This window comes from Lutra lutra, chromosome 4 (assembly GCF_902655055.1).
Source record: "Lutra lutra chromosome 4, mLutLut1.2, whole genome shotgun sequence".
Lineage (NCBI taxonomy): Eukaryota > Metazoa > Chordata > Mammalia > Carnivora > Mustelidae > Lutra > Lutra lutra.
Window position 1 is genome coordinate 185,407,158 of NC_062281.1, and position 12,170 is coordinate 185,419,327.

The following is a 12,170-nucleotide window of genomic DNA, read 5'->3' on the forward strand; positions in this document are numbered from 1 at the left end:
AGGAGGGACTGCCAGAGGCTGAGAATGAGGGTCGGTCTGGCCTCGAGCATTTCCCGCTCACAGTATCCCAAACGAAGCTGTGGGGCATGAGTCCTGCCCTCATCTTGGGGGGCGCCTGGGGAAAATGCTGGCTTCATAACCTGGACCCTTTCTCCCCTAAAGCAGGGCATGCTGTCCCTTCCCAGGACAGAAGAGGAACAGGATTCTTCCCAGGCTTTCTCCTGGGCCATTAGTCCAGCCTGGGACATCTTTCCCAGCCCCCTGGCTTCTGTGCCAGAGAAGCCCCCCTCTGACTAGCCCTATCAGCCCGTGTCCCACATGCGGCCCTAGATACTTGAGCTCGTGTTTGCAGAAAGGCGTTCTTGGCCTCATTTTTGACCAATTGCTTCATGTTTGGTATCTCCTCCTAGACCATAATGGTTGGCCAATAGGGTTGGGCCTTCCTGTCCCCATGCACCCCTGCCCGCACCCTCAGAAATGACTGGACACACAGTAGCTATCACAGATGCTTAACTTTATCCTAGCAAGATGTCAAGGCCACTTTCGGTGGCCCAGCCGATAGAGGCCCAGCCACAAGACTGGGCTCAAAAGAGACAGGCTCAACTCACAGGCTTCTTGGGAACTTGGGAAGCCCCTCCTGGGCGGAGGAAGGTCTATCCGAAGACTCGAAGCGCAGATGCTGCCCTGGCCAGCATCTCCCCTCCAAAGGGGATCCCCAAACTCAGAAAGGGACAGGAGGCCCTAGGCAGGACTCGGAAGGTACCTGTAACCCAGCCTCGTCCTGGGGCCCCTGCCTTCTCCTTGCACCACCTTTGGGTGTCTACCAGTCTGTGTCTTTTCAGAAGGAGGCTGATGGGACTCAGTCACCTCTGGTGGGGCTAGGCCTGCCTGTAAGAAGCTATTCCCATGAAACCCCACACCGCTAGACTCTGCTTTCTGGTGGCTTCTATAGAACAAATGGGAGGAACAGGCCGTCTCAGGAGGAAGGAGACAATCCATCCTCTTCTTGGTTTCCATGGCTCGGAAACCAGCCGAATGACCCCTGCTCTGGGCAGAAACAAATGCATGGATGGCATTTTAAAAGACCTTGGAAAGAGGCCTTCTGGGCAACTGTTTCCTAACCACAGCAGCCCCCTTCCCCCTGCCCCTTGCTCACTTCCCCAGGGCAGAGGACTGTATGGGTCTAGGACTGGTCTCAGAATTTGTCCTAGAGGGCAGGGAGACCTAGCTGACCTGATCTAAAAGCCAACTCTCATCAGCAGGCTGGCTGCCTGAAAGCTGTCCTGAGGAGGCCCCTGCAGCCAGATCTGAGCCCATAAGCATCATGGTCCCTTGCCGGGTCTGCCATGGGAATGGGGTGCGGTGGGGGGGAGACCTGAGCCAGGTATTAATCTCACCCATTCCAGGCTGCGGGCTCTCCATGGTCAAACAGCAATGCCAGTGGATCGTTTTCTATTTTGGAGACACCTGGGCCATCTCCTTGCTCACTATACATTCCCAGGGGTCCCTGGTTGGATACGAGTCTAAGGTATGGCCCTCACCACCCTCCTTAGCCAGTCCCCAGGGGTCGCAGTGCCCTGGCTGGGATGACAGACGCCCACACCCTTACCTTGGGCTGGAAGGACACTCGGTGCTTGGCAGGCTCTGCCTCTGGCTTGGTTTCCTCCCCCGAGTCCTCACTGTAGCTCTCAAACTCACTGGAGCTCCAGCCTAGGTCCTCCGCCTCCCTGGGCCCTCCGTCCCGGTGCACATCCTCATAGAGCAGGTTCCTCTCCACCCCTGCTGGCCAAGGGATAGGGTGGTAAGCAGAGGCCCCCGTGCCAAGCCCACCAGACCCAGTTTCTGACCCAGGAAGGCAGGTTGGGGATGGGAGGTGGTCACTGTTCAGCCCTGAGGCTCCACCTCCTCTTCCTCTGATGAGCACCCAGCATCCACCTGGTTAAGGGAGGAGGACACGAGAAAATGTGGAAAGGCACACGAAATGTGCTGGGCATACAAAGTTCTCCTTAATCCCCTCCCACCACTCCTCCGTAACACTCTTCTGGGATCTGAGTGCTCATCCTGGGCCTCCGGGAATGTTTTACTGAGAAACAGAAGATCTAAAACCAAGTCCTGACTCCAGCCCTCAGCTCCAGCCCCAGCATCCTCGGGGGCAAAACAGAAATTGCCAGGACCATTAAATGAGTGGGGGGATGGACCCCTCACCCCAAATCTGTGTTTCCCATGGGGGTTTGGGACGGTCCAGTAGGGGGCAACCCTAGCCCAGCATCCAGGAGGGTTCCCTCATCTTCCAAAGCTCCATGGATGAAGTGGAGGACAAAGGGCTGAGAGTCCATTGGCCAGGAGGGACAGGACCCCCAAGGCCTCAGCACCCCGTGGTCCCTGTCACATGAGGAGTGAGAGGCTGCCTCGAGATGGAGGTGGAAAAGCCACTGCCCAAGGAGGCCCAGCTGTAGCCCAGAGACCTTGGGCTTCACTCCCATCTCTCTGGGCTGCACTTCCTGGCCTGTCACCTGAAGGACTGAACTGCAGGCCCCACAAACATGAGGCCAGACCCCAAAAAGTGCACAAAGATGAACATGCTCTTGTCAATGCACAAGAAATATGGCACAAGGGGTTAAAAAACATCTTCCCAGAGCAGAGAGTTTGGTTACTGGAGAGCTCTGTGCAAGACAATGATAATAATAAGCCAAAGGTCAAGGTCAAGTAAAGCAAGTATGAACCGAGAGCTTCTAGCAAAGAGCTGAGCGCGTGGCGGGCGCTCAGCAAAGAGCAGCTGGTCCTTGCTCACGGGCCTTCTGGGAGGGTCCAGGTGTCATCCCACTGACCCAGGGCCACCACCTCCACCCCACACGGGAGCCAGGGAGTAGGGGGACCGTGAGATTGTCACCCAAAGAACAGACACACTGAGGCTTAGCTGAGGACTCAGGTCTCAAGATGAGGGAGTATTAGGTTATTTTTAAGCAAAAGATAATAGTGACTAATGTCTCCAGGGACTGGAGCAGCTGGTGACCAGGCTGTGACCTTTACAAGGCTGGGCTGATTGTCTTATTACTGCAGCAAAGAGCCCATGACCCATGAGCAAAGGGCCGGAGCCCAGGTCTTGGTGCTCCCTCTGAGGAAGAAGTCAGGCAGCCTCTCAAATGCCTACCCCACCCCGCACCTCCAGGAGACCCCACCTCCCACCCACCCACACCTTCAGTATGTGAGGCCTCCCGCTGGATTGGCCCAAAGCCCTAAGTTCGGTCGTCAGGGCACAAGGAATCACCTCCTCATTAGGAAGGAGACAGAACAGGGGCCTGGAGAGGACACGTGGTTTGCCTGGGGCCAGACAGAGCAGGGAGAAGGGGCCGAAGACTCCTAGGCCAGGCTCCCTCCATTCGCCACACTGCCTTGTGCTGAGGCCTGCCAACCCTACCATCCCCCGGGCTCATTTAGAAATACTCTCTCTAGGGGCACCTGGGTGGCTCTGTTGGTTAAGCAACTTTTGGCTTTGGCTCAGGTCATGATCTCAGAGTCCTGAGATCAAGCCCCACGTCAGGCTCCGCACTGAGCACAGAGTCTGCTTGTCCCTCTCCCTCCCTCTCTGCCCTCCCTGCCTTGCTTGTACAGTTGCACTCTCCCTAAAGTAAATAAATGAAAGAAGGAAGGAAGAAAAGGAAGGAAAGAAGGAAGGAAGGAAAGAAGGAAGACTCTCTCCAGCGCAGAAAGCGTCACCAGATCCCTGAGCCTGAGCCAAATCCTCAGCCTTCGGGGACCCTACAGAGATCCTGGTTCCCACCCTCTGCTTCCTGGGGCCTCAGCCTTCACTAACAGCTTCCCTTCCCTTCCCACGGACGGCCCACCACCAGCTCAGTGCTCTGTGCCAATTTTCTCGTGGCATCCTCACCCGCCAAGGATGCCGCTATTACCGCCCCAATACTACAGATGAAATGGACTGAGGTCCAGACAGACAAAGCAGTTCTCTGGTGTGACCACTCCCCCTCCACCCAAAGCATCAGTATGATATTCTGTGAGGTCAGGATGAAATTGTGATTTTATATGAAGAAGCTGGGGCCCAAAGGCACTGAGCTCTGTGCCCTCACCCATGGCAGAACTGGGATCTGAAGCCAGGGCTGGATGTGCGGCCTGCCCCTTGGCACTTAACCTCCTCTCTGAGCACCCGCTGAGCCCCCAGCCGTCCGTGAAGGTCGGTGCTGGGCCTGAGCAGGTGTGATGCCAACAGCACCCGTGTTGCCTGGGCAGGGTACCCACCCACGGAGGGCCAGCCACAGCATCAGGGGACTCAACCCTCCCACAGCCCCAAGGGTGGGAGCCGTAGGATGGGTGGGCTCAGAGCTTACTCCTTGGCCACCTCCTTTTCACCACGTTAGGGACAAGTGCACGATGGCATCTCAGTGTTCAGTGGAGTCTGAGGCCAAGTGAGGAGTTGCTTGATCTGATTCGGGTGGGAAAAGAGCCCAACGGGGTGAAACAGTGGACCCCAAGCCACTCCCATCTCTGGGATCTGGGACCTTCCGACAAGACCTCACTGCCTCCCAACAGTGTGCCCTTTCCCCTTCTCTGCCTGGATTCAAGTGAGCAACAGGCAGGGATGATCCAAGCACCCCCCGGGCTTGCTGAAGGGGTGAGCTTATCATTAGCCCACCTGTCCCTGCTCCTGGAACAGGAGTCAGGAGTGTGGCTCTGGGGGCCCTGGGGCCTTCTCCCGTTATCTGCGTGGCTCTCCCTTTGGACTGTGCACAGCCCAAGGATGCTGATGGCCACCCCATCAGACTAGAAGCTCCTTGAACACAGGCTGTGTGATCAGCAGCTGGTGGCTTAACCTCTGATGCCAGCGTCACCCGGAGCCATAAGCCCTGCCCTACAGACCTCCAGGGCTTGACCAAACATGCGTCCTCTGTCAGAGGAGGCCACCCAAACCCTCCTGGGGTAGGGGACAGAGCAGACGACTTGGAGTCAGAATAACCAGGTTCAACTCCCAGCCCCGCCTCTTTCCTTGTCTGTACAATGGAGCCATGATACCCCGGATCAAAGTTTCTAAGTAGATTCCAGCAAACAAAGCGTGAGGAGTAGCGGGCCTCATGTGTTCAGGCAAAGATGGCTCTCACTGGGAACAGTTACCAACCAGTTACCAACAGGCCTCCCTGGGTCCGGGTGGTGCTCTCTCCGGTTGGGTGACTATACTGGGGCTGGGGGGCAGCCCAGCTCAGGCCGACTTAACCCACTCCCCCCGCTCCCCCCCTACAGCCACAATCTCCCAGCCTCCCTGGCCCAGAGCGGGGTGCAGGCAATCCTCTCTGCACCAGCGGTCAGGTTTAACGAGCTGTCCTTCCTCCCCCAGCAGCTGGGAAGCCTGGGCTACCTCCCGGTTCTCCCGAGACAGGAAATGGAGTCTTGGGGAGGTGAAATGACTGGCCTGGGCCCCGCAGCCGCGAGGGCGGGGGTCCCCGCAGCCAGGGGGTCCCCGCCCAGCCCCTGCCGGGCCTGGCCACGCCCCCAGCAGGCTCCAGCCGCTCCCAGGACGCCAGCGGTGGTTGGCGAAAGCCAGAGGGAGGGGCATGGCAGGGTGGGGCGGGGCAGCGAAAGAGCAGGAGCAGACCCTCCCCGGACCCGCCCCCCGCCTCCCGCCCCGCGCCCGGGCCCTGAAGTCCGCCGGGAAGCACGGAGGAGGCGTACCGGGTTGATGGGCATCCAGGTTCTCGCACGGCACGTCGTCGTAAATCACATCTTCTTCCAGGGCGGGGAAAGTGAACCGGTCGACTGGGAGCGAACGGAGAGGACAGGGGCGCTCAGGCGGCTGTGGCGCCTGGGCGGAGGCGGCTGCCGGGCTGACAGCAGGACTGCACCAGCTGGCCGCTCCCTGCCGCCGCCCCGCAGCCTGACGGCTCCGCCAGCAGCCCGAGCCCGGCCCCTCGGGAGCCCCTGCCGGCGGCTCTCCCAGGACTCGGTTCCGCTGCCTCTCCCTGCCCCCCAGCCCTGCGAGGCGTTCTCCCAGTGAGGACAGCAGACCCCCCCACCTGCCTCCCTGCCCCGCACAAGCCTGCCCATCTGGCTGACGCCGCAGCTGCTCCAGACACCTGCAGGGAGCAGACCCAGCACCTGCGCCCTGGGGTCCGGGAGCATCTGCCGTGGCCCAGACCCTCAGGACTACCCAGAAGGAGCTACCTCCCACCCAGAGGTGGGCCAGGCAAAGCAGCCCTACTGAGTACAGGGAATGAGGGGGTGGCGGATGGATTTGGAGAGTGGGGTTAAGGAGAGCTCCCCGCCAAAACTCAGCCAGCAGGGTCCTGACTGGTGAAAAGTTCACCAAATGAACACATCCCTCTACCAACGTTTTGCTGCGTGGGCAATGAGCAGGGCACGGCGCCCACTCTGCCCCCCATTAGCAGCCATCAGGGTGTGCCTGTTAAGGAGGTCTCCCCTCAAAACTGTGTCCCCAAGCTCTGTCCTCTTTAGAGGTGTGCCTCCCAGCACAGAGCTAGGGTTTGGAAAACCAGTCCCCACCCTGATGGGAGCGTCTTCACCCCATTACCCTTTCTGAGAAGACAAGGGGCCAGATGGGCTCTGAAATCCCCACTGTGGTCCCAGAGCCCAGGCAAACCTCACCCTCAACCCCTCTGCCACCCCCAGAAGGATTCTGCCTCCCACATGGCTCTGAGACCTACTTACTCTCTCTAGGTCCCTAGTTCCTGCCATCAGCCTCCCTCTCCCCGACAGCCTCCTCCCTAGGCTGCAGCCCACCCGGCCTTGTCTAACAGCTTCACTCCCATCCCACTCCCACCCCTGGCTCTCATAGTTCCCTGTTGCCTTCAGAAAAGCATAGCTGGGAGGTGCAGAAGGAGCTGGGGACATGGCAGCCTCACCTCCCCCATTGATCGCTTGGGTGCTACCCTCTATCACACCGCGGCTGCGGCCTCCCAGGTCCCCTCTCCCCCCAGGGGCTGGGGCTCAGGCTCCCGCACGGGCACCCCCGTCTGGATACACTTTTTCCCAACCCCTGCTCTCTCCTCCCTGCCCTCAGGACTCCTGGGTTCCCCTCACTCCCACCTTCCCCTCCTGGCACCTGGCCTTCTGGAAGGGAACTGCTGGCCTATGTGGCTGTTTCCACTCCTGGAGGGACCTCATCGTCGGCCCCACTGCCAGCCCAGCAGCCCTGATGTAGGAGCTTCTGAGTATTTGATGAGCAGATAAATGGCCAAATAATGACCACAGCTCTCATCAGGCCACAAACGGGGACAACTCCCAGCATGGGCAGCAGCCAGTCCCTCTCAGAGCTGCCACCAAGCCCATGGCAGCCCACACAGTGAGGATGACCCGATGGCTTATGAGAGCCCCCACTGGCCCTCTGGGCCTGAAGAAGGGGCTCTGAGGTTATCCCGGTCCACCCTCCTGGGCTAAGACGGGGCTGGGGGGCACTTACTCCGGCGGGAGCTCTTCCGCTTCCAGCTGGAACGCCGGACCCCGGAGAGAGCAGCGTCCCCAGCATCCCCGTTGCTCACCACGGGTGGCACCCTGCGGGCCAAGAAACGGTGTCATTGAGCCAGCAGGGACTGGGACAGGGCTGCCGAGCAGGGAGGGACAGGACAGCGGGCTCCGGGAAGCCTCTGGCCGCCCCATACCCAGGGGGCAGGGCACGTAAGGCACAAGAGGGGGGTAGGTGGAGGGTCAGGAGCCGCTCGCCCCCAGAGCTGTGAGTCCAGAGAGCTGGGGAGGCCAGGCTGGGCTGGCCTTGAATAAGCCCCTTCCCCTCTGAGTTTCCCCATCCTTAGAAGGCACCGTAAGACCACAGTGATAAGGATCAGGGGCCTTCCCCTGCAAGGGCGCCCGTCCCTATCCCAGGGCAGACACGGGGGCTCTCCATCTCCCATCGTCCCAAGTGCAAAGTGGGGGTGAGGGTTGGGGGACCCCTGCCTCCTGTGAGAAACAAGGTCATGCAAATCCTCACTAGACCAGATATGGGAGACCGAGCTTCATGCCCCCCACAGGTGAGAAGGGGCTGGACGTCCAAGCCCGCTTCCCTGCATCAGGGACTTGATGGGAAAACCGGTGAGGTGGCTCTCACCAGCTCCACCAGGCGGCCAAGTGGATGATCTCCGGCAGCGGCGCTCGGAGACATTGACAGGCTGTGATGAGTGGGTGTCTCCCCTCCGCATCACTATAACCCCACACCCACAACCCCAGTCTGACCATGGGAAAAGCGCCGGACAAACCCAGACATTCTAGCAGACATTCTACAAACCCCTGCTGCTACTCCCTGACACTCCCAAGATCTCGCAAAGCAAGGCACCAAAGGGGCTAAACAGACGATCCCAGAACAGAAAAGGGCGTAAGAAGAAAAATGTGGAATCCGGAGAAAGCCTGGAGTTCAAGGAATGGTAGTGCGCCCAGCCGGCTTTCTCAGGTCTGGGCAACGTTCCGTGGTCCCATAAGATGTGAACCATGGGGAAAACTGGCTGTTGGGTATACAGAACCCCTGATGACTTTTCTGTCCATCTAAAACTATGCCAGAGTGAATGTTGACTTTGTTTTTAAGTCCAGCCTCAGAAAAACAAAGACCAAACCTGCCAATCCAGAAGGGAGGCACCTGTAAAGGTCCAAGATGGCAGCCACCATTGCCAAGAATTCAAGGCAACTTCCTGGCCCCTGAGCCCCAGGAGGAGGGGGAGAGACGCACACCAGGATGGTACAGGGAGCAGGGAGGGAGGAGGTGGTGGGGAGCACCTCCCATGAGCAGCTGGGACAACGTGGATCCTGCCTTCTTCCCACCTGCAGGTGCTGGGCAGAGGAACCCGCCCAAGATCACACTGCTGGAATGGCAGAGCCAGACCGAGAAGCCAGCCTGCCTGGTCCCAGAGGGCCTCGTCCAACCGCAGCTCAGGTGGAAGATGGAAACGTTCTGTCTGTGCCATCCCCTGAGCCACGTGTGGCCGCTGCGCCCTTGGAATGTAACGTGTGGAAGTTAATTAGTGGAACTCACTAAAGAACTTCAGTTGGAATCGTGTCACCTTAAGTCATTTAATTTTCAAGAGCCACCTGTGGCTAGTGGCCACATACAGGACAGTCTGGTCGCCCTACACCACTGGCGGAGCAAATCTCTGCTCAGGTTTTCCTGCCGGAAGTTAGCAGTGTCATCCCCCAGGCGTAACCCACGGACATCTTTTTTTTTTTTTTCCCAAAGATTTTATTTATTTATTTGATAGACACAGATCACAAGTAGGCAGAGAGGCAGGTAGAGAGAGAGGGGGAAGCAGGCTTCCTGCTGAGCAGAGAGCCCGATGCGGGGCTCAATCCCAGGACTCTGGGATCATGATCTGAGCCAAAGGCAGAGGCTCTAACCCACTGAGCCACCCAGGCGCCCCATCCACGGACATCTTGAAGGTGCTGAATCCAGCCACTCAGACAGAGCCGAGCCCTTCCAGCCCAAGTTGACATGAGCTTGGTCCCAACCACTGGCTCTCTTTGCTCTGACAGGTCACCCATGACGATCTGGGACCATTCAGAAGCACCTATTCCTTGGTGCTTGTTTTGCTTTGTATTTTCAGGAACACATACGAGGCAGTTACTGTCATCCTCATCCCACAGACGGAGGAAGACTTGCAAAGACTCGGAGCTGCTTAGCCAGACTCGCTCACTCAGTGCATCAGAGGGAGCTGGGACCTACGGCCCAGCCTGTCTGTCTACAAAGTCTGTCGTCTTACAGCCAGACCACCTGGAAGGAGGGAGGTGGCTTTTATATATTCAAGCACATCACGTATTTGCTGTGTCACGAGGCCACTGAAACTTGCTTGGCTATTCAGACATTCTTCTTTGTAAAGGGAAGGAGAAAAATAGTACTGGGCATGCACAAGTTCAAGTCTCTGTCCAGGAGAAATCCTAACAGCCAGCCCCAAGGCTGCAGTGCAGTTCAACCAGAGAACTCTCGAGAAGGCCCTGAGTAAACTCTGAAGGTGACATCAAGGGGCAGTGGGTATTTTCAGGAGAGGTCAGGCATCTTTAGAAGGGATCTGGAAATAATTTCTGACGTACTAAAAGCCGGGAGTGGCTGAAACCTGAGCCTCCAGGCTAAGCATCACCAAATCACAGTGAAGCTGATTTTATTTTATTTAAGTAATTTAATTTTAAATAACCGCCTATGGCTAATGGCCACTGTAAGAGGACAGTGTAGATCTGAGCCAGCTACACGATTAGAGAAGCTAGTCTAGTTGTCCTGGGCTGAGGAGTGGGGGATCTTACAGCACAGAGAAACCACCTTCGTGCCAGCCCCCGCTGCCTCCATGGCTGAGACAAACAGAAGGGGAGCCCCGAGGGCGGGCAAGGACCGGGGCCAACAGGTGCACAGGCCTTCTCAGGCTCAGACCACCCCCCCAGCTCTGCCCCACACTTGGCTGGTACCTGCCCTGGACCCTGTGCTGTGCTGAATGCTCAAGGAGGACCCGTGAGCACCAGTTCATGTATTATCATGACTATTTTACGGAGGAGAAAACAGAGATCCCGAATAGCAGAGTGCCTCGCCCCAAGTCGCCTGCCTGGCCTGCAAAGCCCAGCTCTGGAAAGCGGCTCCGCTGCCCCCCAGCCCCCAGCAGGTGTCTCCCCTGCAGACAGACCTCTCGGGCAAGGGAAAGCAGGACTTGGCAAGCAATGAGGCTGGGGGCACCTTCTCCCCCTTGCCCCTTCCCACCGCCCAGCGAGGCCACCGCCCCACTTTACATCCACCAGAAGACAGCCTCTCCCAGCTGCTGCCCTGCATCAATTCTGCTGAGAACAAACACTCGGGGGGCCTCCCCAAAGTTTCCCGATAACCAAAGAGCCAGAAAAGGCCATTAAGAGGCCATTTATCTCACGCTTATCTTCCTGCACTTTCCAGGCGTACCCGAATAAGGCCCGCCACTGAGATGACAGCAGTCTCACAAGGTGAGCCCACTGCCCCCAGAATGCAGGGGAAAGGAGCCAAGCCCGCGGAGAGGAGCAAAAAACAGGGAGTTCGCTGAAAACTAGTGGATGGGAGACAGAAGAAAGTATGCCTCCTGGTCCCCCAACACCAGTGTCCCCTGTCCACCAAGACTGAGGTCAAGCACTCTGGAAGGCCACCACGCAGCTCCAAGTACCCTCTGTGCCCACCTCCTTGCTCTCCAGGGGAAAGCCAGGGACGAGAGGGGAGTGAACACCCTGTGACAGCGGGGACCCGCTCTGTCCTGGCCTCCCCATTCCGGGAGCCACACTCAGTGATGGCGGATGCCAACCCAGCCTGTGTTAGACAAAAGCTCCAGTCCAGAGAACAGCCGTGCCTCAGCCCCACAGCTGCTGGTCCAGGCCCCAGTTTCTCAGTGAATCTCTCTGGATGGTAGATTCCACAGGGGGGCCCTTTCCCGGGGGCCACACAGCAGGGAAAACCCCCCAAACTCGAACGGCCTGAGGATTCCTGGCAGGCTGGGCTCATGCCCCTGTGCTCATGCACCCAGACACCCTCAGGCACACACGGGGCATCCCAGGGCCTTTTCCAGCACAAGGAATGAAGAATATAAAGGAGGAAGAAATCCCACCTTTGGGGAAGAGAAAGGACCAGAATCGGGCCTGGACAGCGGGGCTTGCCCAGGACGGTCCTACTCAGAATGTCGCCCCTCCAGAAATCTGCCACTATCCCCACATCCAAGAGACACAAAAGAAAGACAGAAGTATGAAACCCAGATTAACCCCACTGCCAGATGTCTTTTCAGCCCTGGCCGCTTTCCAGTTTACGTAACACGTGACGGCTGGAAGGGCCTTAAAGATCGTCTGGTCAGATGGCTCAAAGCAGTTGTGTCTGCCGTCACCCGAAAAGCTCCCAGCAGGTACCGGCCAGGGCCCCTGCCCCGAGATTCTGAGCCGGTGGTCGGGAGGTACCTACCCTGGATCAGTGTTTCTAAACCCCGCTGCCCGCCTGTGTGGTCAGGGTCAAGAACCAGGCTCACAGGAATTGAGGGGTGAAGACTTCGTTCCAGAGCGGACAGACCGGGGACAAAACTACCGCTCTGCCCCTTGGCTCTGCCAGGACAGGTGCCGAGGGGTGAGTAACAGCTTCTGTTCCTTGCTGTGAGGATTCACGAGATAACTCATCTGTGAAATGGGGCAACACGGCCTCGCACCGAGATAACTCATCTGTGAAATGGGGCAACACGGCCTCCCTCCCA

The 12,170-nt window shown here is 58.2% G+C and overlaps 1 protein-coding gene across 8 annotated transcripts in view; it reads right to left on the reverse strand.

Annotated features, from left to right (window-relative positions):
* ARHGEF10L (Rho guanine nucleotide exchange factor 10 like) overlaps window positions 1-12,170 on the reverse strand; it is a 157,285-nt gene that overhangs the window by 76,355 nt on the left and 68,760 nt on the right. For all 8 annotated transcript variants that reach the window (XM_047725396.1, XM_047725398.1, XM_047725393.1 and 5 more), the window contains exons 5-7: window positions 7,424-7,515; window positions 5,680-5,763; window positions 1,610-1,779 (exon numbers count right to left, since the gene is read on the reverse strand). In XM_047725396.1, the coding sequence (XP_047581352.1) occupies window positions 1,610-1,779; window positions 5,680-5,763; window positions 7,424-7,515 (346 nt within the window). The remainder of the gene's footprint in view (window positions 1-1,609; window positions 1,780-5,679; window positions 5,764-7,423; window positions 7,516-12,170) is intronic.